The sequence below is a fragment of the Xenopus tropicalis genome, chromosome 2 (genome assembly GCF_000004195.4).
Source record: "Xenopus tropicalis strain Nigerian chromosome 2, UCB_Xtro_10.0, whole genome shotgun sequence".
NCBI classification, from domain to species: Eukaryota; Metazoa; Chordata; class Amphibia; order Anura; family Pipidae; genus Xenopus; species Xenopus tropicalis.
In genome coordinates, this window is record NC_030678.2 from 119,559,179 (window position 1) to 119,583,194 (window position 24,016).

The following is a 24,016-nucleotide window of genomic DNA, read 5'->3' on the forward strand; positions in this document are numbered from 1 at the left end:
GCTTCACTGTAACTGTAACCCTCCCTTTTACCAGTGCAACAACACAAAGACCTGCATTTTTATTCACACTTGCCACAGCCATATACCTGTTTTGTTTTATCTCTTGCTGCTTCAATCTTTATTTAGTTTGAACCTAATAATAAAACACAACAATGTGTGGCATAGAACACAAGTGCTGATACACAGGTTCATGTTTTTATGCTATACAGTAACTAGTGTTTATGAGCGCAGTTCATAGGAGATGAAATGTTAGTGCTCAGTCAGAGTGACTAGGAAATGTAAAATCCAAAAAATAGGAAAAAAGCTTCAGCAGGTTTACTGCAAAACATTTATTATAGGTATTGATAAAGGGTATTAACCCGAAATATGTCGTGTTACCATTACCACACAGAGCAACAACTAGGAACAGAAGCCTTTTTTCACGTGTTTTAATATACATATATATAGAAAATTCAGAGACAATTTCATTTTTTGGACTAGGAAATGTAGTACTCCCCATGCAGCCTGTAGAGACCAAAGGGTTAATATACCCCTATGGCTTTAAACCCTTCGATTTTCTCTTTCACCTTGTTACTGGGCAAAGTACTACTGCACTACACCACTTGGATATTTTCACATAATGAAAGCCCATATTATGTGTTAGAGTACTATGTACCCCATGCTCTAAATGCCTGTCTAGCTGGTCTGGTCTGTAAATACTGCCAAATAGGGGTTATAAGCCCATACAAGTTTTTGAAGAGGCTGTAACATAATTATTTCCCAAAGACCCTTACAGCACAAATACATGGGGACAATCCTAACCAACAAGCACTCCCAGACAATATAAAAAAGCAACTGGTTCGTTTAGGAGCTTTCTATTGCAAAACCAAAAGCAATTTGGTCTATGCCTGGACATAAGCTTGGACATAATGTGACTTCCTGAAGGGTGTACTACTGTACCTCCATTTTGAAATGGTAATCTGGAAAACTGTATTTTTCAGAGAACTTGCTATTGCTTAATGCAGTTTCACACACTGTCCATCATAAACAGCTTTTTGTAGCTCAGCGAAAGCTGGAAAGCAGTATTATTCTGCATGAATGTGCCACGTTTTATGGAAAAAAAGTATCAGGCTTCCTACTTTTTCTGTTTTTACCCTGTTAATAAAAAGGGCATCAAGCAACATTTTTACTGGCTAGGTGGGTAAAATACCAGGCAGGTGACAACACTATGTGCAGCCTACTTACATAGTTACATAGGGGTGAAAAAAGACCAGCATACATCAAGTTTAACCCTTCCAAGTAAACTTAGAACACACAAACCTATACTTACCTATCTATACACTCACATACATAAACAATATATACAAACATTAATACTAACTGTAGTATCACAATAGCCTTGGATACTATGCTTGTTCAAGAACTCATCCAGGCCCCTCTTAAATGCATTAACAGAATCTGCCATTACCACATCACTAGGAAGGGCATTCCACAACCTCACTGCCCTCACCATGAAAAACCACCTACGCTGCTTAAAATGGAAACTCTGTTCCTCTAATCTAAAGGGGTGACCTCTCGTGCGTTGATCGTTTTTATGGGATAAAGAACATCCCCTATCTGCCTATAATCCCCTCTAATGTACTTGTACAGAGTAATCATGTCCCCTCGCAAGCGCCTCTTTTCCAGAGAAAACAACCCCAACCTCGACAATCTAACCTCATAGTTTAAATCTTCCATCCTCTTTACCAGTTTAGTTGCACGCAGGGCCGCCATCAGAAATCACGGGGCCCCTCACAACAAAATTTTCTGCCCCCCCCCTCATCCCACACCCCCAATGACCCCTCCCATCAATACAAAGGACATACAGACTTTGGTAGCCAGGGCCCCCCTAAAACATTGGTGGCCAGGGGTTATGTTTTGCATTGGTGCCAGGGCAGGTACCCCCTAGAACATTGCTAGCCAGCCCAGGGTCTCCTAAAACATTGGTGGTCCTCCCCCAAATTACTCATACTATGGCCCGCTCCCCGCTGCTTCCTTCTGCATCCTTCAGCTCCCCCCCCAGCATCCTCTGGCTCCCCCCCCAGCATCCTCCCAGGCCCCCAAGCATTCCAATTTATTAACCTATGTACTGTATCTACTGCCTGTATGAAGAGGCAAGTTGCGAAATGCAAAATTGTGGAATACACCTAGATGGAAGCTGTGGAAGTCTCACAATAGTTTTAATAAATATGTAAAATCACATTCTCAGACATTCTTCCTTATTAGTCCTTATTCCCCCCCCCCCAAAAGAGTGCAAGACCTGATTGGTCAGTATGTGTGACTCTCACACCTGCCCTACACTGTAACCCTCCCTTTACCAGAGCTACATTAGATAGACAATATTTCAGTAATTATCATTCTTAATCACAATTTAACTACTAAAATTATGTCTGCCCAATGAAAAAAGGAGAGATGCTACAAATAAGATTTATTTATAATTTACAAAAAAAAAAATTAAAAGGCAATGTTTTCTACTTTCCTACTCCAACTCAAAGTGACGATAAACTGAAATGTGTGCCAACTTTGAAACACAGAAGTTAATTTTTTCCTGCAGCATTCCAATGGCTTTTTTAGCCAGGGAACATGAAGCGAAGATGTGCCAAATCACACTTAATGTTCCTGACGAGGTCAATAGACCTAATGGAGCCAATATCATTACCCCCTAAATATACAACCACTATAGCAGAAATCCCCCACTTAGCTACCATCTGTAGGGCCACAGATAAAAGGTCATCCCACTTTATGCTCCTTAGTCCCATCCAAATTATGTTTACATTTTTGAGGCCGAAATTGGTGCCATATATGCGCTCCTCATGAGAGGTCGTCCTAAGAAAAAACACAGTATGGAAGGACCATGTCAATATTCAACTAGAAAGGGAAGTTTGAGAACAAACTTCATGTTGGGTTGAAAAACATGAAGTCACTGAATGGGCTTTGCCCACTTTCTCTAACCTTGGATCAGTTATACAGTAAAAACCACTGTGCAAAGTTTAGGGACCCTGGTTTTAATAGTGTCTGAATGGCAGCAACTTAAACCAAAAAAATTCAATAGGTGAAGTCTGATTGGCTGTTGGTGGCTCCACCCACTTTTTAAAACCTAAAAATGCAGTTCCCTAGTGACCCTGGTGTTAATACTGTGAGAATGGCAGCAGGTTGAATTTCCCATTGAAAATCAAAAGGTAAAATCTGATTGGCTGTTGTTGGCTCCACCCACTTTTTCTAACTCTGAACTGCAGTTACCAGGTGACTAGCTCTGCAAAGTTTGGAGACCTTAGTATTAATATTTAAAGAATGGCCGCAGTTTAAATTTAAACATATGAAGTCTATAGGTGAAATCTGATTGGTTGTTGCTGGCCACACCCACTTTTCTAAACTTGGAACATAGTCACCTAGTGACAAACTGTGCAAAGTTTGGGGACCCTGACATTAAACATGTGAGAATGGCAGAAGTAAAAATTTTCCCACTGAAAACAATGAAAGAAATGTGATTGGCTTTTGGCGGCCCCGCCCACTTTTTCTAACCTTGAGTAAGTAGTCACCCAGTGACTGACTGTGCAAAGTTTGCGAACCCTGGCATCAAACCAATAAAAATCAATAGGTGAAATCTGATTGGTTGTTGGCGGCTCCGCCCACTTTTCAAAACTAAAATTACAGTCCCCTAGTGACCAACTGTGAAAAGTTTGGGGATCCTGGTGTTAATTCTGTGAGAATGGCAGCAGGTTGGATTTCCCCATTGAAAGTCAATAGGTAAACTCTGATTGGCTGTTGGTGGCTCCGCCCACTTTTTCTAACCTTGAACCACAGTTACCTGGTGCCTAACTCTGCAAAGTTTGGGGACCCCGGTGTTATTACTGTGAGAATGGCAGCAGGTTGGATTTCTGCCAAGTCAATAGGTAAAATCTGATTGGCTGTTCACATCTCCGCCCACTTTTGGGCATTCAACAATCATCATATTTTCATTCAGGCTGAGCCCATGACGGTGTGATTCAAGTTTGGGGAGTGTAGCCTCAAAGCTGTAAGTTTGGCAGCAGTTTCAATTTCCCCATAAAAGTCAATGGGTACAATATGATTGGCTGTTGTTGACCCCTCCCACTTTGGGGTCATCCAACAAATGTTGCTGCTTCATTCGGGGTGACCCCATAATTATGTTATTCAAGTTTGGGGGGTGTAGCTTCAAAGCTGTAAGTGCGGCAGCAGTTTGAAAATCTTCCCTGTCAAAGTCAATGGGAAAATTGGGGGGTTCGGAGCGGGGCCACAAAAAGACGGGGGGCCGGATCACTTAGAAAAGCACAAGCAACCTGCTCCGCTATAGGGCGAAGAAGTGTGGGGAGTTTGGGTGTTGTACCCCTAAAACTGTAGGAGGAGTAGCGTTTAGAAAATGGGGGGCGCTAAGAATAAGAATAAGAAGAAGCGGAAGAATAAGCTAAAGTCGAAGAACAGTATGTTGGGGTTTTCAACCCAACATAATTAAACTAGGGTGTATATAAAACAATAGTGCTGAGAAGACCACCTGCCCAACTGCATAACTACCTGTTCGGTGAAACCAAAAAGTGTTGCCTGTATTGCTGCGCCGATTCTAAACAAATGTGTATTGTAGTTCTTTGAAGACAGACCTAAAATAACTAGAACTTTTTAAAGAACCTGCTGAAACTGGAATGCGGATAAGAACAAGCAATCCTCATGTACAAAAAGTGCACCAGGAATATTAGGCTGCACCTCACTATATTCAAGAAAAGATAATATGTGACACAAATTTTGGAACTGGAAGGCTCCTAACCAAATTACTCTGCCTTTTCCAGTTTAGCAGTTTTAGAGCTACTCAAAAGTATCCTTACCTTATCCTGAACAACAACAACGTCTGAAACATTTAGACAACAAGGCCTGTGCTTATTGCCTGAAACTGCTTCACTAACCCTCAATGATGCGAAGAATGAAAGCACAAATAAAAACATGAACATTACAGACTCATACTAAGAGAAACAAACTCCTGGCAAATTTGCACTAATTTGGACAAAAGCAAGAGAGTAATCAGTTTCCTATTATCTTGTGACTGTCTGATCTTTGCTAAAATCTTCATCTGTTTTACTAAAGAGGGTTTTGTAAAACCGTGAACTCCTTGAAGCTTCAAAAAAATAAGAAATACCAGCTAAGTTCTTGCTCCAGTATATAGCAAACAATTAAGTCCTCATATAAATGTTTTAACTTCAACTTTTTAACAGATAAGGCAGAATTTATCAGACCTTTGAGATGATCTAATTTCTTTTGCCGCAGCCTAAATTCTTGCCTAACCGTTCAATTCCTAAAAACTGTATTACAGTACTTGGGAAAAGTGTTTTGTCCTTAGATAAAGGGATACCAAATTTCTCAGAGAGCCATATAAATGTCCTTAACAGATAAAGTCAATGATCTGAGCATGCTGGACTGACAAAGAAAAAAGCATCTAAATAATGCAAAATGATATTTGAACTTGTCTCATTCTGCACATTCCATTGTATAAACGTGGCAAAAGCTTCAAAATAAAAACAAGATAATAAACATCTCATGGGGAGACAACAATCAAAGTAAAATAGGTTTTCGAAATAAAAACCAAGCAGTTTCCAACACTTTGGATTGATTGGCAGTAGCCTAAAAGCCAGCTATTGCTTTTCGCTAGCAAAGCCCCTCTACCACACTGTTTCATCATTTTAATTGCTTGATCAAAAGAAATGTAGGATACCGAACATAACTCAGGGTCTATTCCATCATTAATTGAGTCACCTCCAGGCTCTTTTTTGGGGACTAAACCCAAAGGGTATACTCTAAAATCCACAAAAGGAGGCTCCTGAAAAGGACCAATAATCCTCTGAGCTGCCATCTCCTTTGATATTTTTGTCCTCACAACCTCTAAATTAGCATTAATGGATTTTAAATTATCAGGAATAACTAAAGAAGCCCTGTCCTTAGATGGGATCCAAAAGCCATACCTAAAACCATTCTCAATTAATACTATCATCCTGTGATTTGGATACTGCTTTAGATAGGGCAGCATTTCTGATAATTTCACTGGTGTTATCAACTTGTCCTGCCTCTTTTGATAACAACTTGTTGGGAGTAGTGACAAATTTCTTGATGCATCGAAAGGCTGGGTGGTTGCCGGCACAGTGAGAACACTAATGCTTATATCTACAATTGTTTACAATACAATATACAATTATTTGCCATTTACAAGCTGCTACACCCAACAATTGTTATATTTTTGGCCAGGCTTCTTTTTGTGTGCTTGTTGGGGAAGTAACTGGACAAGGAGCTAACTTGCCCATCCAGAGGTCAATATCATTGGAACCCATGGGACAGACCTCTTAACAGCCATCTTCTGCCTAAATGTATCCTCATAAATAAACCATGCTGCCCTGCCATATGCCTTATATGCCTCTAGAACAAAATCCACAAACTAGCTCCCATCTGGGAGTGGTTAATACACAAAATGTTAGCATATATGCAGAATGCCTGCAGCCAATTGGTAAAAGTTCTAGCCACAGGTCTGCGCCTATTTTTTCTGACCCGCTATTTTTTTTCCTTAACAAATACTTTTACAGCTGGCAGCAAGGATAAAAGGTCAATATATTCCTCTTTCACAATTTTATCTTTAACTGGTTGAGGTAAATTCAGACCTAATGGAGTAGCTTTGCACAGTATAGAATCCCTAAAAGCAGTTTCAGTTACCCCTGTGTAAGGTTGCGTGGACGCCACGCCAGGGGAAAGTAAAGACAGCAAAGATTTTAACAGCTGAGCATTGTCAGCGTTACCAAGCTCCTGTGTGAAGCCGGCATCCTGCTGTGGATGGTCCACACTGTGAAGGCTGGACCTTTGGGGGAAACAACAGACTGAGGGAGGGGGGAGGAAACTGCAGCTGCCGAAGCAACAACTTTAAAAGTTCCCACATCTCCGTGCATGGAGGTTGGGTTAGAGTCAGTGTTACAGCTCTGAGAAGGGGCAGCCATAGCTCCCATCTGCTAGGAGACGGTGGAGACATGGAGGGCCAGCTGATTGATGGGGGATCCGGATCTGCTGCAGGACTGTTGGGCAGGCTGCAAAGGGGGGTGAGCTGACAGGAGCATTCCTCTTGACTGGAGCCTTTGAATTGGCGGCTCCCTTCTTCTGCACTGGTGCTTTCCACCGCGTTCCAGGCCTCTTTCCTGGTAGGCGCCTGACCAATCCTGAAGCTGGGGTCGCAGTTGATGTTGCCTCATTAGAAGGAGGGGACTTGGGACTTGATGTGATGCACTGTGTGGTGGAACGCAGGTACAGCTACCCCAGCAAGCGGAGCTCATCAGTATCTGCTTCCCTCTGAGCCCAGCGGAGGATTTCTTCCGACTTGGACATTCCTGAGGTGGAGAGTAGGGCGGCTGCCGGGGGTGCTTGCGCTGATCCAGCGGTGCTGTTCTCTGTAGCTTGAATGCGCTGGGACATCCTGAACTCGCGCATCTTGGGACACCAATCAAAGCCCGATATTGCGCACCAATCACATCTGTCTGAACATCTGCTGGAAACTTCTCCCAGAACTAACCCCATAATGCACTGCTGCTCTCTCACAGCTAGCTGACCCTAACTTGACCCTACTGTCTAGCAGGTAAGCTTACCCAGCTAATACAAAAACTCCTGCCCCTCAGTGTGCACTTCTCCATGAACCTGAGGGCATGCCCCCATGCCCCAGAAACTCAGCACTGGTGTCTCCTGTATAAATTGTATAGCACTGAAAAAGTTAAGTAATGTAGTAATTTCTTAACATAACAGACAGGGGTGTTATACAGAGAATTCATTGGGTGAAATAGTTTATAATGATACCATTCATAGTAGAATCACTGCACCAGTGTCGGACTGGGACCTCAGGGGACCACCAGAAAACCTTAGACCATAGGCCCACTCTCCAAACTACCCACTCTCCTTTCCTCTTTATTCTCCGAGTCTCTTTTATTTACATGCTAGTATCTATTCTTCCATCTATTTTTCCTCTTTGTTACCATTCAGAAATAGGGAATGACCACGAAGCAGGCCAAATGTTTAGTAGCAGAAGGACCCACTGACACCTGGGCCCACCGGGAGTTTTCCTGGTATCCTGGTGGGCCAGTCCGACACTGCACTGCACACAGCATGTTGGAATGGCACTGAAGCAGTTAAACAGTGCTCTCTGTTTAATGATAGCATTAAAAGGAAAGGGCTATACATTGCATGCCATCATAGGCACTAGTTTATAATGATAACATTTACTACAAATATACTCTTTATTGCATCCTTACATAGACCTAAATCAGTTACATGATTTTACAATTGCATTATTATATTATTATTATACTATACACTCCATACTCGCCTAGCTCTGAAAGAGTTCAACTATGTACTAACCTATAGTAATTTCATTAATCTGAGTGACACTGCTCATTGCATGGTGGCCTGGCACAAAAGAAGTTGCGCTGTTATTATAACAACTAAGTAGAGGGGCGCTGTTCACAGCATGTTGGCATGGCCCTGATTAAGTTAAATGATGTTCTGGTTTATAATAATAATATTTATTAGAGTGCCACTGTTCGTTTTTATGGTTGCATGACATGACGCAGTTAAATGATTTACCAATTTTTAATGATAACATTAACAACAGAGGAAATGTGCATGGTGAAGACATGGCAGTGAGGGAGTTAAATGATGTAAGTCTTCCGTACAGTAGGTGGCGATGATACTGTTTAATGTGCTTTAGGGCTTATCAGGCAACTGCTTTTTTTGGGGAGTGGTGAAGAAGAGGGGAATGGTATAACCAGAGCAAGCAGCTTGATGATATGACCGAGAGACAGGTTATTATTGATGGCGGTAGATGGAAAGGTAGGTAAATAAACATGACTATGTACACATGACTGCAGCAATCATTTTTGTTGGAATTAGAAAGGTAACTGCCCCCTCTCTTTCCTGATGATTCAGGTATACGCTATTTATTCTGTTTTTTTATATAGAGCAAACCATCAGGCACTCCCTCCCCCCCGTGCTGCGGTTACATGAACCTGCCTTGGCCGTGTGTGACAGACTGTGCTGCTTTGTTTGGCTAGGGATTCCGTTGCCTTGGTGCTGCTGCTGTCACAAGCCTTTTACATTCAAGCTCCCTTGGTATTAATTTGCCTTTGCATTTTTTTTGGTTCGTTTTCCTTGGCCAATTAGTGCGTACGTGAAAGCAAAGATAAGTGTTTACATCTTGTTCAAATATCTGTATAAAATACATGTAACAGTCTGTGCTCGTATGTTAAGGGTGTCAAAGGCAATTTTCCTATTTCAGTAATAATAAACGTAAGAAAACATAGGTAACATCTATGGCTTTGGTCTGCATTTTGAACCAGAGCTCATGTTTCTTTCATTTGCTCTTTAGATTGTATAAAGTGCTTTGTAATATTGGCAGTTTATAAATACATGTTAATAATGATAATAATAATAGTAATGATAATAACAACTATTAGCTCTTGTGAGCTGTAGGGCTGTCTGGCCATATATTTATCCTCTAACCCTTGTTTGTTACTGTATTATAAGTCTCTATTATAAATTAATGTAAAGCACTGTGTAACTTGCTGGCACCATATAAATTAATAATGACTAAGATAACGATGCTGGGAAATCTGAAAATCTCAAACATCTTCAGTTGTTGTGCTAGTTTTTGTGTGTATCCATTCCTTTGGGTTAGGAATCTTTTACAAAGGCCAGGCAGCTGCCATGGAAGTAGTCTTTATGTGCTGCTAGCTCTGCAGGGATATAAATTCTAATAAAAAAATCTAAAATAACCTGAAATAATATTATTTTTAATTGTTTTGCATTTTAGGTCTTGGTTAAAGGATGAAGTTCGCTAGGTGAGACTGTTTTTCATCAAAACATTGCAGATATTTCTGTTTTGATTTGCCCTGAACTGCATTGTGCATCTTCATTCAATGCCTAACATAGAAGCTGACAGAGTTACAAGCATTCCTGAAAATAACGACCGCAAACCCAAGAGTCAGCCTCTGAGGAATAATCTCCATGACACTGTGAAATCCTACAGTATACGAGATGCTGCCACAGCAAATATTGGGCCTCCTGCAGAAAGACATTATCCCTGGGGATGTCCTGTGACACACACAAAGGAAAAGTTCTATACCATCTGTGCAGACTACGCCTTTTTAAATCAAGCAACATCTCTTTGTAAATCATCAAGTTCCGTCTGTAGCTCAAGCTCAGAGGACAAATCTGCTTTGAGCAATACAATAAATTATATTGATCTCCAGACCAGCGAATCAGATTCTGCATGCAATGAGGATGCAAGCTTGGATTCTTTATCTGGCAGTCTTGGTACGCGTCCACTTGCCTGGGAAATTGATACATCAGACTTCAGCACAATGACTACCAGGTTAAAAAGCAGATCAGGTGAATGAGTCTTGGCTGATTATTTTCACTCTTTTTGCTCTATATGAACTCAGCTGGCTAGACATATAGTAATATATTCCTTTGCAGTTAGTATTCCATTAGGTATTGAGTTTGCCATATGTTTATAGAATTCTGCACAGGTAAGCAATATGCAATGCATACTATGGGGCACATTTACTTATCCACGAACGCTCCGACCGTTCGCTCGATCGGTCCAATCGTATTTTCCGCGACTTTTTCGTACCTTGCACGAATTTTTCGTACTTTTAGCGTGAAAACAATTGGATCGGTTGTGCCGATGTTTACAAAAGTTTGGTATGAAAATTTTGTGACTTTAGGATCGTCAATACCAAATTATCGTGACTAATACGATTTTTTCCGAAGCATTTTTGTGATATTTGCGATCTTCAGAAATTTTCGTTTCCAATCCGAATTTTTCCCATTCGGGATTCAAACTCGTGTTTTGATAAATCTGCCCCTATGAGTCACTTAACGTGTTCATTTTTAAGTAGTTTCTGGAAATAATACAAAATGTTTACAAAGGAATTCACCCTCAGTTAAAATGTATTTTTGAATTTATTTTCAGCAGTAGAAGCATATCTAAAACAAATTATTTTAAATAAATGGGCAATATACCTTTACTGATAGCCAGTCTTACAGCACATAGCATTGCTAGCTAGTTTTAGCTACCATATGTACATACAGACTATTTATTAGGCTTAATAAACCTTTAGTATTTGAATTGCTGTATTTTGGAATGCCTGTTATGTCTGATAAATAATGGTATCTATTTATCACTATTTTCTATAAAGGAAACTAGTGACCCTATGTTGGGTTTAATTTATTATAGTAGTGGTGCAACATTGATTATCTTTTTAGAGCTACACAACACACGTCAGTCATGTAATTTTCTGTAGTCTGCATACTTCTTTATCACAAATATTTATAGGAAGTCTCATGGACTTTATTTAGTGGCCCTTGATAGCCTAATGTTATACTTTTACCTGAACTAAAAAAATACACCTGCAAATGTATTTGTTTATTTTAATGCAGGTGTAAATAAACAAACTCCTAAGAAGAAAACTGAAAGGAAGGCTAAACCATTACGGGACTGTCCTCAACATTTAATCCTAGATGATGTTAAACAACGGAAAGTTCTAGACCTCAGGCGATGGTACTGTAATTTGCATGCTTATGTTGAAAAAAAAAAAAAATATTTGTCTGTGTGAGCAGTAAATATTAAAAACTAGCCTACATTTCGTCTGTACAGGTATTAGTTTTTTAAATATTAAAGGAAAACTACACCCCTGAAAATATATCACATAGAACAGCTCATATGCAAAAGCTTCAAAATGTGGAAAAATGTGGGGGATATTATAATATATATATATATATATATATATATGTATATATATATATATATATATATATATTTTAGTTTGGTAAGATTCTTTAATAGGCCACTTAATGTGATACGAAGTATCTGATGGTTACCTTCACATATTTAGGATCTTATGGTTATCCTGAAATATTCTAAAGACTACAACCAATGGTGGTAGGAAAGATTGTAATTGTTACATATATGGCCACCTTTAGACTGCTGGTTAATATGCTTGATTCTGGTGACTGTTATATTTATATAAATATAATAATTTTGTGTCTCTAAAAAGGTGTTTATCTTCCATAATCTTTCAATTTTGTGCTAATATTTTGGCAGGTATTGTATCAGTCGACCTCAGTACAAGACATCGTGTGGCATTTCTTCTCTGGTATCATGCTGGAACTTTCTTTACAGTACTCTGGGAGCAGGAAGGTGCGTAATATAAAGTGAATTTACCGTTGTATTTCTGTTTTAAACAAAATATAGCTGTAGCATTCTCATTAGTGACTACAAGGGACCTTACTGAAAATCCTTTGAACAGAATTCAATGAAATTTTTCTTTCTTTCTTTATTTTAAACATGATGACAGGTCACCAGATGTGCAGATATTCTCATCATTTGAGCAATGTAGTATAGTCCACATTGAGCTAAACTAAATGGTGGGCTCTTGAGCCAACAATGGGATCACACATAGGGCTTATGCTAAGTCCAGAGCAAGCATGACCACCATTTGAAATATGAAGACAAAAAGGAACACCAAGAGCCCCAATAGTGTAATATGTTTTTACAAGGAGTAATGGTAGAATAAACAAATAAATACTCACAAGCCAGGGTTACCAATAGGCAACCACTGTATAGGCAGGTGGGGAGATTGTCCTGACCCCACAGAGGCTCCTGGTGTGTATATACAAAGACACTGTTTTTTTTTTTTTTGTGCTTATTCTACATTGCCTGATGAAGCAGGAAATGCCTGTGAAACACGTTGCAATATTGTTGTGAATAAACTATTACTGAAAATTACCACTTTTGTTGGTGTCTGCCTGGAGGAGGTAAGCTTACTACTACCTCCTCTGAATTACCCATTGGGTTTTTAAGTGTTTTTAGCTAATTTTATCCTTTTGGCGCCTCTGTTTTGTCTTATCACCATTTGAAATATGCCCTGTCAGATATCAATGGTGTAGGTGCTTTGTTTTGGCTTATACATGGACTGCCAATTCTGACAATGTCTAAGGTTTCACATCATCTAAACATGCTGGCCACACAACTTCTTAGATGTTTGTACAAACACTGGTCCCACAGACACAAAATGATCTATTGGATGGTTGCTTTTTGTATTTGTGTGTGTGTATGGGTACACCTAGATTTTACAGAAGCTACAGAATGATGTTTTATAAGGGTCATTAGGTCTCCTATACTTCTGTTGGGCCAATTGTCCTTAGTGTAGGAAGAGATGCAGAGAGTTGCGCCTGGAGATGCAGGGCACAAAGACAGGGTGCATTATAAGCAGAAAACATGCTGTTTTGTACCATTTTGTGCCTTGTGCCTATTCCTGCTTTATAGATAAATTCTTTGGTCTTTAGCTGCCCATGTAGTTGCCGCTGCACTTGCTGTGAGCCGTAGGCAATGCTGGTGGTTGTAGCTGTTCCTGAGCAAAGGCTTTTGAGAGTTGCTGTAATCTTTGAAAAGTAGATTATGTACCTTATAGATTTCTCTCACTCTCAAGAATTGCAAAAATGTTGTTGTCCTTCTTTCCTCTGCATCAGCATCTCTAGATCTAAAACTGGCCATACATGTGAAGATCTGTTTGTTTGGCGAGGTCACCAAACAAGCAGATCTTTCGCCAGTGTGCATTATGGCATTAGGCATTATGGAAAAAGCTTCCCTTTTGCAACATACATTACATGGGATTGTAATATGATGTTATGTTATTGAGGTATTATTATCTGCACACTTTTGTCATATCTTCTGGATTGTTAGAGATCCAGTAGTTCTTCCTATAGTTCATCTGTGTATCTATGTACCATACTTAAAGGAAAACTATATCCCCAAACAAGGTGGGTCTCTATAAACATATAAATAGCATAAACAAGCTCATATGTAAACCCCTGCTTCATCTAAATAAACCATTTTCATAAAAATATTCTTTTTTAGTAGTACAGGTATGGGATTCGTTATCCGGAAACCTGTTATCCAGAAAGTTCCGAATTGCGGAATAGCCATCGCCCATAGACTCCATTATAAGCAAATAATTCTAATTTTTGAAAATGATTTCCTTTTTCTCTGTAATAATAAAACAGAACATTGTACTTGATCCCGACTAAGATAGAATCAATCCTTATTGGAGGCAAAACAATCCTATTGGGTTTATTCATTATTTAAATGCTTTTTAGCAGACTTAAGTTATGGAGATCCAAAGTACGGAGAGATCCCTTATCCGGAAAACCCCAAGTCCCGCTCATTCTGGATAATAGGTCCCATACCTGTATGTGCTATTGGGTACTCCTAAATAGAAAACTGCCATTTTAAGAATTAAAGGAACAGTACCACCAAAAAATGAAAGTGTATAAACGTAACTAAAATATAATGTGCTGCTGCCCTGCACTGGTAAATGTTGTGTGTTTACTTCAGAAAGTCTACTATAATTTATATAAATAAGCTGCTATGTAGCCATGGAGGCAGCCATTCAAAGGAGAAAAGGCACAGGCACATAGCAGATAACAGATAAAACACTATGTAACCTGTGCCTTTTCTCCTTTTTTCCATAATGAATGGCTGCCCCCGTGGATACACAGCAGCTTATTATATAAAATATAGTAGTGTTACTGTAGCAAACACACCAGTTTTACCAGTGCAGGGCAACAGTGCATTATATTTTTATTACTCTTTCATTTTTTAGTGTTACTGTTCCTTTAAGGGTCGCCTCCTGGGATCATATGATTCACAGTGCACACAAACAAGCCAAAGCACACATACATGCTAGGCCACATCAGCCAATGAATGAAAAGGGTTCTGCCTTTTTGCTTCCATACTAATTCCTGTTACAGTAAAAGCTGCATTATTTCTGGTCATGTGATCTCTAAGGGAAAACACAGTTTTCCAGTGTTAAATAGAATCTTTTTTTATCATCTTAAAGCCTCCCACCAATTACACAGGAGGAAGCTTTACATATTTTGGGGTTTCAACCACCTTTTGAAGAGATTAGGTTTGGTCCTTTTACTGGAAACACAACTTTGATGAGGTAAGTTGTGCTTTTTACCCCTTTATTTTTGAGGGAATATAATACAACGACTTGATTTGCTCATGTTGTATAAAACTGTCTTTGTTACAATTATTCTTAGAATCCTAAGACACTTTCTGTTTAACAGCAATACCATCTACTACATTTTCAAAATACAGGACCCTAAACTAACTCTCCCACTCACATTTAAGAGCTGGCCCATTTATGATTTCCAATTTTTTTTTCTCTACCCTTGGGGCTACTGGGAAGCTCTAGCATAAATGTGTCCACTGCAATTAAGCACAAAACTTTGTTTTATAAATGGCATAGGCATCACAAGGATAGATGGTTGCGCACTTATTTACCCTTATAGTGTAGTTGGAGCAACATAGAGTAGCTGCAGGCACAACATGCAACGAAAGCCCTGTAATGACCACTTTGTCAATGCAGTTCTTATATTAAGGGCTCCCTTGCACTGGAGCCTGCTGCACCTTATCTACAAAAGGAATCTGTAAATTTGCACAGGTTGCTAGCATAGATTACCTCACATATCACATTCATGTGTAATGGAATTTATTTGTGCCAAATTCATTTTTTAAGAGCCCCCTTTTGCAGATGGTTTCTGAAATGTGCCCACATAATTATTCCACATTTTTATCAACTAAGTCTCAGCACACAATTCCTACCGCAATTTGCCACAACAATCACATACTTAGTTATAAGCATGTCATTACTAAAAAGTGGAATCACAACAGGATTGTTCTCTCATCAGATGGTTCAGACAAATCAATGATCATTACCATGTAAAAGGATGCTCCTATGTCCTCTACAAGCCACATGGCAAGAACAAAACAGCAGGAGAAACTGGTGAGTGATACAGTAGTATCCATGTTAAAGATCTGCAGTTATTTTTTAAATACATTTCAAATTAACATACAATATTGTGTCATTGATGTAAGTATGCACTCAACAGTAGTGAATGGATAGTACTTCTTCTCTATAATTAGTTTTTAAATATCCTTCATAAAGCTTTATTAGGCTAACGTTACACAAGGAGCAGCCTTGGCATTTACTGCCTACATCGAAAAGTCAACATGCTCTCCTCTCCTCCCCAAAACTATGCATTTTTTCGCTGATATCCTCTCAGCATGTCTTCAGGACAAAGACAAAGTTGAGTGAAGGGGAATACATCAACTTTTCTATGCCTGCTATGCTTTTTGTGTTCCTAACAGTGGCTCTGTTTCCCAAGTATGTAAAACCCCCAAAGAGCCCTAGCTATGAAATGATTGCTTATTGAACATTTTCCCCATGTTCATCTAAACTTCTATTTTGAGTGTTTTCTAGCTGTTGGAGCACTGTCGAAGTTAACGCAAGGGTTAAAAGAGGACTCAACTGCCTACATTTATCATTGCCAGAATCATTATTTTTGCCCTATTGGTTTTGAGGCAACCCCTGCAAAGGCATCCAAAGCATACAGGTGAGGAAAATACAGGGAAATCTTAGTATAGTGTTTTTTTAACTTGTTTATTAAGTACATTGAGGTGGGCTGATGTTTTTGCTGATGATGCTAAATTGCGCAAAATTCTAAGTTCCATATAGGAGTCTGCCACTTTGAAAAGTGATTTGACTAAATTGTAAAACTAGGTAGCAAACTGGCAAATGAGGTGAACAAGTAGAAGGTTATAGGTAGGTAGTATGTTGGGGGTATCCTTAATTGAAAAGGGTTTGGGGATTTTGGAGGATAACACATTGTGTAACTCTAGTAAGTGTCATTCAGTGACTACTGAAATAAAGCAAGTACTGTATTGAATTGAAAAGAACATTAACTCAAGGAACGAAAGCATAGTTTTACCTCTATAGGTCCTTGGTAAGGCCTCATCTTGACTATGCAGTGCAGTTTTGGGCTCCAGTCCTTAAGAAGGATATTAATGAGCTGGAGAAAGTGCAGAGATTTGCAACTGAACTCGTTAAAAGGATTAAAGTTTAAATTATAAAGGTAAACTGTCAGGGTTGGGGTTGTTTTACTGGAGAAAAGGAGCTTGTGAGGGGACATGATTACACTTAGTCCATTAGAGGATATTATAGATCTTTTTTTACCATATAAAAGATTAATGAACCAGAGGCCACCTCTTTAGACATAAGGAACTGAACTTTCATTTGATGCATTTGAAGTTCTTCACGATGAAGGTAGTGAGGTTGTGGAAATTATTTTTTTTTATGGCTAAGTGGCTAGGGGTAAAGGAAGCTGTTATTTAATTTCAAGTGTAGAGGTGCAATCTGAAGTGTTTGAAATTTTACCTGATGTAACATGAATTTTTATTGTTAGCGTGTGATTATAACTAATTATTACACCTGTTATACAAACCATAGAGGCAAAATTCTCTCATTTGCTGTGTAATTATAGTACTCCGTTATGCCAATAAAGACCCAACTTTGCCTTGTTGGCCCCTGGACCAACAAACAGATTACAATAGGGATCTTTGTTCAGAGCCATTAAAGTGATACTGACACCTATTAAACCCGTTTTTATTTTTTACACCTGCCATTGTGTTTATGTTATGAGCTTCTAAACTGTTATTTTAAAAAAATCCAGTTTGGTCACATTACTATTAGGAGCAGATCAACTACTACTCCACAAGGCAGCCATGTTTGCTCTTCTGCACTGCCATGTAAACGCCTCCATCAAAAAAAATCACCCAATCACATTGCCTGCTTTTAGGGGGCTCTCCTTGTCCCTTCTGTTACACACACACATAGAAATAAACTTTGCTCTTGCTGTCCGTTGTCTGCTTCAAAAGGACTCTCCCCCTCCGTATTACACGTACAGAGAATTAACAGAAACCATCAATCAGAGTAAAGCTGAAGTAACCGTTCTCCAAGCTTGTATTGTGGTTGGAATCGGACCTCAACTGTGAAAGATTGACGGCGTCTGTTAATTCTCTGTGCGTGTAATGCGGATGGGGAGAGTCCTTTTGAAGCAGGCTAAGGACTGCAAGAATGTGAGAGAAAGGGGAAAGAGAACCATAAAAAAATAAACTCACAAACAGCGAGGGAACACATCCACAGGTAAATGCTGCAGGCTCACAAGCATTGGGAAGGGAGGTCACATGGTCATGTTTAGTTACGCTGCTTAAAGTAATGTTGGGATCCTCCCAGTTTTTTGACGTCAGCTACTCCACTTCTGACAGACGGCTTCAGAAGATACAGTCGGCTTGCCAGACAGTCGGGGCCAGCTATCATTAACAGGATTTACTTAGAAAAACAAAACTTTCAGGAAAAAATGGTCAGCATGGCCTATAGGTATGTTTGGATGTAGAATCATATTTTGAAAAGTACTTTTTTGCTGTCAGTATCACTTTAAAGGAGAAGGAAAGTTATTTTGGCATTTTACTGCCAATAGATTAGCCAGATTAGTGCAAGATAGAATGCTATATTAATTCTGCAGAAAGCTTTACCATACCTGAGTAAACAGCCCTAGAAGCTTCCTCCATTTGTTTAGGATAGCAGCTGCCATTTTAGCTTAATCTCTGTAGCTTCTTGCTGTTGGTAGTATAGATCACACATTCTGATGGGAGGGGGAGTGAATTATTCTACATTCTTATCGGAGGGGAGGGCAGGAAAGGGGAGAGAGGAGAGATCTGTGCAGACTACGCCCCTGGAAAGAAGTGTTTTTCTAAGAGAGGAAATCTGATATGGAAGTACATTTGTACACAAAATAAGACAAGACATCCTGTTTTTGTTTTTATAGAGGACGATAGTGGAATTGCAGCTTTTCTGTGAGTGCTTATAGCTGTATTTACATAGACCTTTCTGATAAAACTTACTTAGTTTTTCCTTCTATAAACGAGGACTGCATCAAATGTCTAATGTGGACTTCACCTGGGCCAATGCAGACCTATTAGAAGAAGACCATAGATATCTGCCCATTGCCCAACACAATATTTGCCTAGTAGGCTTCTGTTTGTTGAACCCTGGTATCGCCAACCTGGCAGATAATAGCAACCAGCTGGATAGCATACCAAGCACATTTTTCTTTAATATTATTCTGTAACAGAAATTTACTTTACTTTTTATTTCAGGGGCCAACTTTTTCCACATGAAGTGGAGTATTGGATTTTAATTGGTGAGCCAAGCAGAAAACACCCCACAATTCACTGCAAAAAGTAGGTCATTATTTCTGTAGCAAAATATTAATATACCGTCTAATTACAAAGATAAAAAATACTGTTTTACTGCCTAATTAAAGTAAATTATCCTTTTACAAGATATGATATAGGTAGGTTAATACACATATTCCAAAAAGTGATAAATTCACACATAAAACATTACATACGAGTAAGGTTAATGCACATATTCCAATAAGTGAGACAATTCACACATGACAGTGGATGATCATTAAACATTACATATGAGTATGCTGCAAACAGTGATAAGCAAAGACATTGGTCACATAGTGTTCATTATGTATTTTTGCTTCAAAGTATTACAGTAAAGAGACATGTAAGGGGTACTTTACCAAGACCAAGAAAGAAGAACAAGAGCGCTAAGTTGCGCTAGAACAGGTATTCCTCCCCCCACACATGAATATAAATATATGACATAATATGTATCAACATAATTTATCTTAAAGTGACATAACCATTATTATCCTATATGGTCGCCATATAGCGGGATCTTAATCAAGCATTCACACATGTGAATACATAAAAAACCGAGATACATATTTAAAAATAAAAGGTATTATCATGTCGATCCCATTTTGTATATTTTGTACTATACAAATGTATGCGTGAAACTGCAATGATAACCTTTGTACAAAATGTTTGTTTTGTTAATATTTTCATATATGATGTACTAGTATTAATTGAAAATGTTTAACCTCCTTTAGATGGACAGATATTGTTACTGACTTAAATACTCAAAATCCTGAATATTTTGATATTAGACACCCTGAAAGAGGCCTTCAATACAGGAAAACAAAAAAGGTAAGGGCATGATTGTATCATGCCATATACTTCATGGTTAAAAGGGATGAAAAGTCTTTCCACTAAGTTTAGGGCATCTATTATAATCCCACAAAATAAGCTATTTAGCAATATTGATTATCTGTATTCCTACCTTTAAAGAGTTGTAGCCCCTAAGCACAGTTTATCTTTTTTGTGCAGTGGTACCCTAGCTTACACTAATTCACTAAGCTATTCTGCAGTAAACAGGAGTTATATTTGAACATGAACTTTCTGCTCAGCCTGCAGCAAAATGGTTTATTGGCATTTTAAACAGACATTTCCTTTCATCACGCAGAGGGTCAAGGTACAGTCACAAGTCTTTAACAGTATGGGTCCAAAGTATGTCCAAAATATTACTTGTAGTGGGCCAATTATATCTCACACATCATGTCATATAGTGAAGCCTATGGAGCCTTTAAGCAGACTGGGGGCCATAAAAATCCTTTGGAGGGCCACATTGGGCCCACGGGCCTTCAGTTGAACAGCCCTGCATTAGAACAACAAGGACAAAATTTATTACGTTTCATATTTAATATTCCAAGGTGACCACTGCTTAAGTATGAAAAGGAGATGGTACAAAATAAAGTACATACATAAAATGTACAATTATAAAATATTCAGGGCGAAATAGAAAACCTGTACAATACCAGTATGTTTAGCTTCTTAGGTCTTTGGGAAGGGAGAGGTATGTATGCATCCAGATCAAATATTAGCCCTCAAATTATAACAATCCCTAGTTGACATAGCTTTTTGTTTTTATCCTGATGTATTTCCTCTCATTAACTATATATGAAGTAGGAGTGTACAGTAAGGCAGCATTTACAGCCCATTGTAAACTAGTGGTGGTTCCAGGCCTGTTTCTGCAATATGGTATTAGTACTTCCTAGTATAAAATATTAACTGTATAATATTGGCATGCTGTGTTTAACGTGTGAGCGATTAGAAAGTTATTAAACATTATCTAATGTTCCAGTCCTTTAAAACCATTCATCCAAATGGGTGGGTGTAGGAGGGCCCTGTCTGATATAATCAGGAAGCATGTGTTCTCCTCATAACCAAAATGTAATTTATGAGGGTGGGAATCCCAAGTCAGAGGGCATATGGATAAATCTCTTTAATTCATTTATTGTCTCAACCGATCCCCTTTCTTGGCAACCAGCCTATTTCTTTGATCATTAATTTAAAGGGAAACAAACCTATCAGCTTCCTAAAAATATATGTAGCAAGACAAATGCACCACCTACACAATGCCATGCTGAAATGGCTGTTTAAGGGTATCTGTGTGTGGCTAGGTTAACCCTTACAATGCCAGGACACTACTGTTTTTGCATGGCAGTGCCATTGAAACTTTATTAAATATGGTTGAGGAAACTGTTATTTTTCTAATGCTTGAACATATGTAGACAATAGGTAGCAGAAAGACAGCTTGCTGCTTTCTTTTTTACTGTAAACATTTGCAATCCAGCAACAGTAGCTTGGCCAACGTATTAAATAATCACTTCAAATGTTGCATTTACCTTGCAGGTTGGCGGAAACCTTCACTGCCTTCTGGCATTCCAGAGACTCAGCTGGCAAAGATTTGGTCCATGGCCCTTGCAGCTTGGAAACCTTAGGCCAGAGCCCCAGCCACCTATACAAGGAAGAAGAATCCCTAAGTCTGAAAGTGAGGATAACGTCTCCAAGAAACAGCATGGGCGGCTGGGGAGGTCCTTTAGTGCAGGATTTCAGCAAGAGCTTGCATGGAAAAGAATGTGTAATATACGTGAGCGCAGGGGTAGTGGCTCACCTGAAAGTGATACGGACTGTGAAGGAAATGACTGAATTGTAAGAAGTCGGTGTTATTTGTAGTTTGGGTTCATGGCACCTCCATCTAGCTACGCATTAGGCATATAATGCTGTACATGGTTGGTAGACATCTGTAGGGCTTTCATACAATTTTTGCAATTTTATTACAATCGTTTTGAATGTATCTCTCATAAACACCATGCCTGATCTACAGTATACTGTATATTGGCATATCAGAGGGGTTTTATTAACCACAAAATTGGAATTTAAATAGTTTCTATTAAACTACAACAGAAAAGCACTGCACCTCAGGTTATTAAATGTTTTGGCCTGAAAAAATGGATACACAAAATAACATTTAAACTTTTTTCCAGTAACTAAAAAAAATTAAAGTATTAGCTAAGTAATTATCTGTATTATATACTGTTGCCGGCACTGGTAGAAGTTGTGTGTTTGCTTCAGGAACACTAATACTATAGTTTTTATAAATAAGCTGCTATGTAGCCATTGGGGTAGCTAATTAAATGGAAATAGGGCTAAATGGCCCATGTAGCAGATAAAAGCTCTGTAAAGCACCATTTAATTCTACAGAGCATATTTGTTATCTGCTATGTAACCTGACCTTTTTCCCCTGTGGCTAATAAGCAACTTATATATAAAAGGGAGAAGAGCCAGTGTTCATGAAGTGAAAAAATGCAATTGCATAGAAATTTTTTTTTTTTTCTATATGATTGAATTTTCGCAACTTCATCAATTTGTAAATTGTCCTACCCATTTTTTTTTCTCTTCAACTTCAATATGCAATTTTAGCCTACTGGCACTGCATTTGTCTTTGTATTTTTCACAGACACAAAATACCAGGAACTGACTCAAATTTTACCTAACTGCTGAGGTCAATGTAGTTTGATAGACATAATTTAGGTATGTCATAAGAAGCATGATACAGTTTGTGGTGTTTTATCTCAGTGATACAAAGTGCCACACGTGCCCCTGCACATATTTTTAATGTATCAGAACACATAAGCACATCTTTTTAGTAAACCTCATATTTTGTAAAGCGTCATGCTTCCTTGACTTTGCGTTTAGACTAGAATGATTCCTGTATATAAAGAATATAATGTTATCTGTAACTGCAGATCCCAGAAAGCATGAACTTTCATCCAGTTTGGGGGTATAAAACTGGTAGGTATCAACATATAGCTGTTTGGGTTGCCCTTTAACAGCTACTGAAGCACCTCCAAATGGGTGTCTCTGCTATAGATTATGCATGTTTAACAGAGGATACCCGTTAATATAGAAGGGTAGCAAAACTGTCTCCGGTCTGCTTATTCGAAGCAAGGTTTTGCAGAGAGTGGTTTACCAAAGTCCACAGAGGTAAAGGCTTTTCTGGCTGTCCTTAAACCTATCTACTGATGTGCATCATAATCTAAATATTGCCTAGCAGAGGGCAGCTTTATGTTTTAAGTTTTGTTTCTCCCCATGTCAGCACATATCTCTCTGGGCTATTATTTAGTGCCAGAAAAATAAGTATAAATGAATACTAAACTCAACCCACACCACAAGTGTGTCGGTTCTGCTGGAAAGCTGGCAAAGAGAAGCTACAAAATATACATACTGTAAGTATGGCCAGCAATAATGTCTTAAAAAGTTTTCGCTTATTTTCTACTTTTATAGTTCTACTTCATCAATGTATCTGCTTCTCTTTCTTTGATACTGTACCTTTCTTTTCTTATCTAACTGATAAAACTTAACTTATGTACATATACTGGTGCTTGTGTTTCTTGCCAGCTGATAATTTCTAGGAAGGGTTTAAGACACATCTGTCAACTCATTCCAAAAAACTGCTCAATGAGTACAAACCATACCACAAAGTATCACTATAAGGCAGATGCCTAGCAGTCAATGATGTTCATTTCCAGTAGTCTACAAAATACCTTTAAATCCTGTATTATATAAAATTCTCCATTGAACTTTGTGCTATGTTTTGGCACATTGGATGCTTTAAGTGCTGCTGTGCTCAGGTGTAAAACAGCAGAGGTCTAAACATCCCTACATACCTGCCACTTCTTCCTATACAGATGTATGGGAACAGCCTTTTCTGCTTGTTTGAAACTTTCCTGTTGGACTTACTTGCCACGTATTTATATCTTATGACCTGTTCAAGTACAGCTCCTTCCAGCAGGAAGTGAGAGACTTGGG

General features: G+C 38.8%; 1 protein-coding gene across 4 annotated transcripts; it reads left to right on the forward strand.

The window, feature by feature from the left end:
• Positions 1-6,895: 6,895 nt before the first annotated feature.
• bivm (basic, immunoglobulin-like variable motif containing) lies at positions 6,896-23,578 on the forward strand. Of its 4 annotated transcripts, none has more exons than XM_012957336.3 (11): positions 6,896-7,627; positions 9,000-9,150; positions 9,851-10,428; positions 11,482-11,602; positions 12,146-12,241; positions 14,943-15,047; positions 15,799-15,893; positions 16,371-16,503; positions 19,106-19,189; positions 19,915-20,011; positions 21,557-23,578. In XM_012957336.3, the coding sequence occupies exons 3-11, from the start codon at positions 9,957-9,959 to the stop codon at positions 21,851-21,853; spliced, it is 1,500 nt and encodes a 499-aa protein (XP_012812790.1). In that variant the 5' UTR covers positions 6,896-7,627; positions 9,000-9,150; positions 9,851-9,956; the 3' UTR covers positions 21,854-23,578.
• The last annotated feature ends 438 nt before the right edge of the window (positions 23,579-24,016 follow it).

Bases quoted from the DNA above. Each gene is read 5' to 3' on its own strand.
- bivm (XM_012957336.3), top strand. From the start codon at position 9,957: ATGCCTAACATAGAAGCTGACAGAGTTACAAGCATTCCTGAAAATAAC. The intron at 11,603-12,145 runs GTACTGTAATTT...ATATTTTGGCAG, and splicing joins GTTCTAGACCTCAGGCGATG to GTATTGTATCAGTCGACCTC. The intron at 15,048-15,798 runs GTAAGTTGTGCT...TTCTCTCATCAG, and splicing joins GGAAACACAACTTTGATGAG to ATGGTTCAGACAAATCAATG.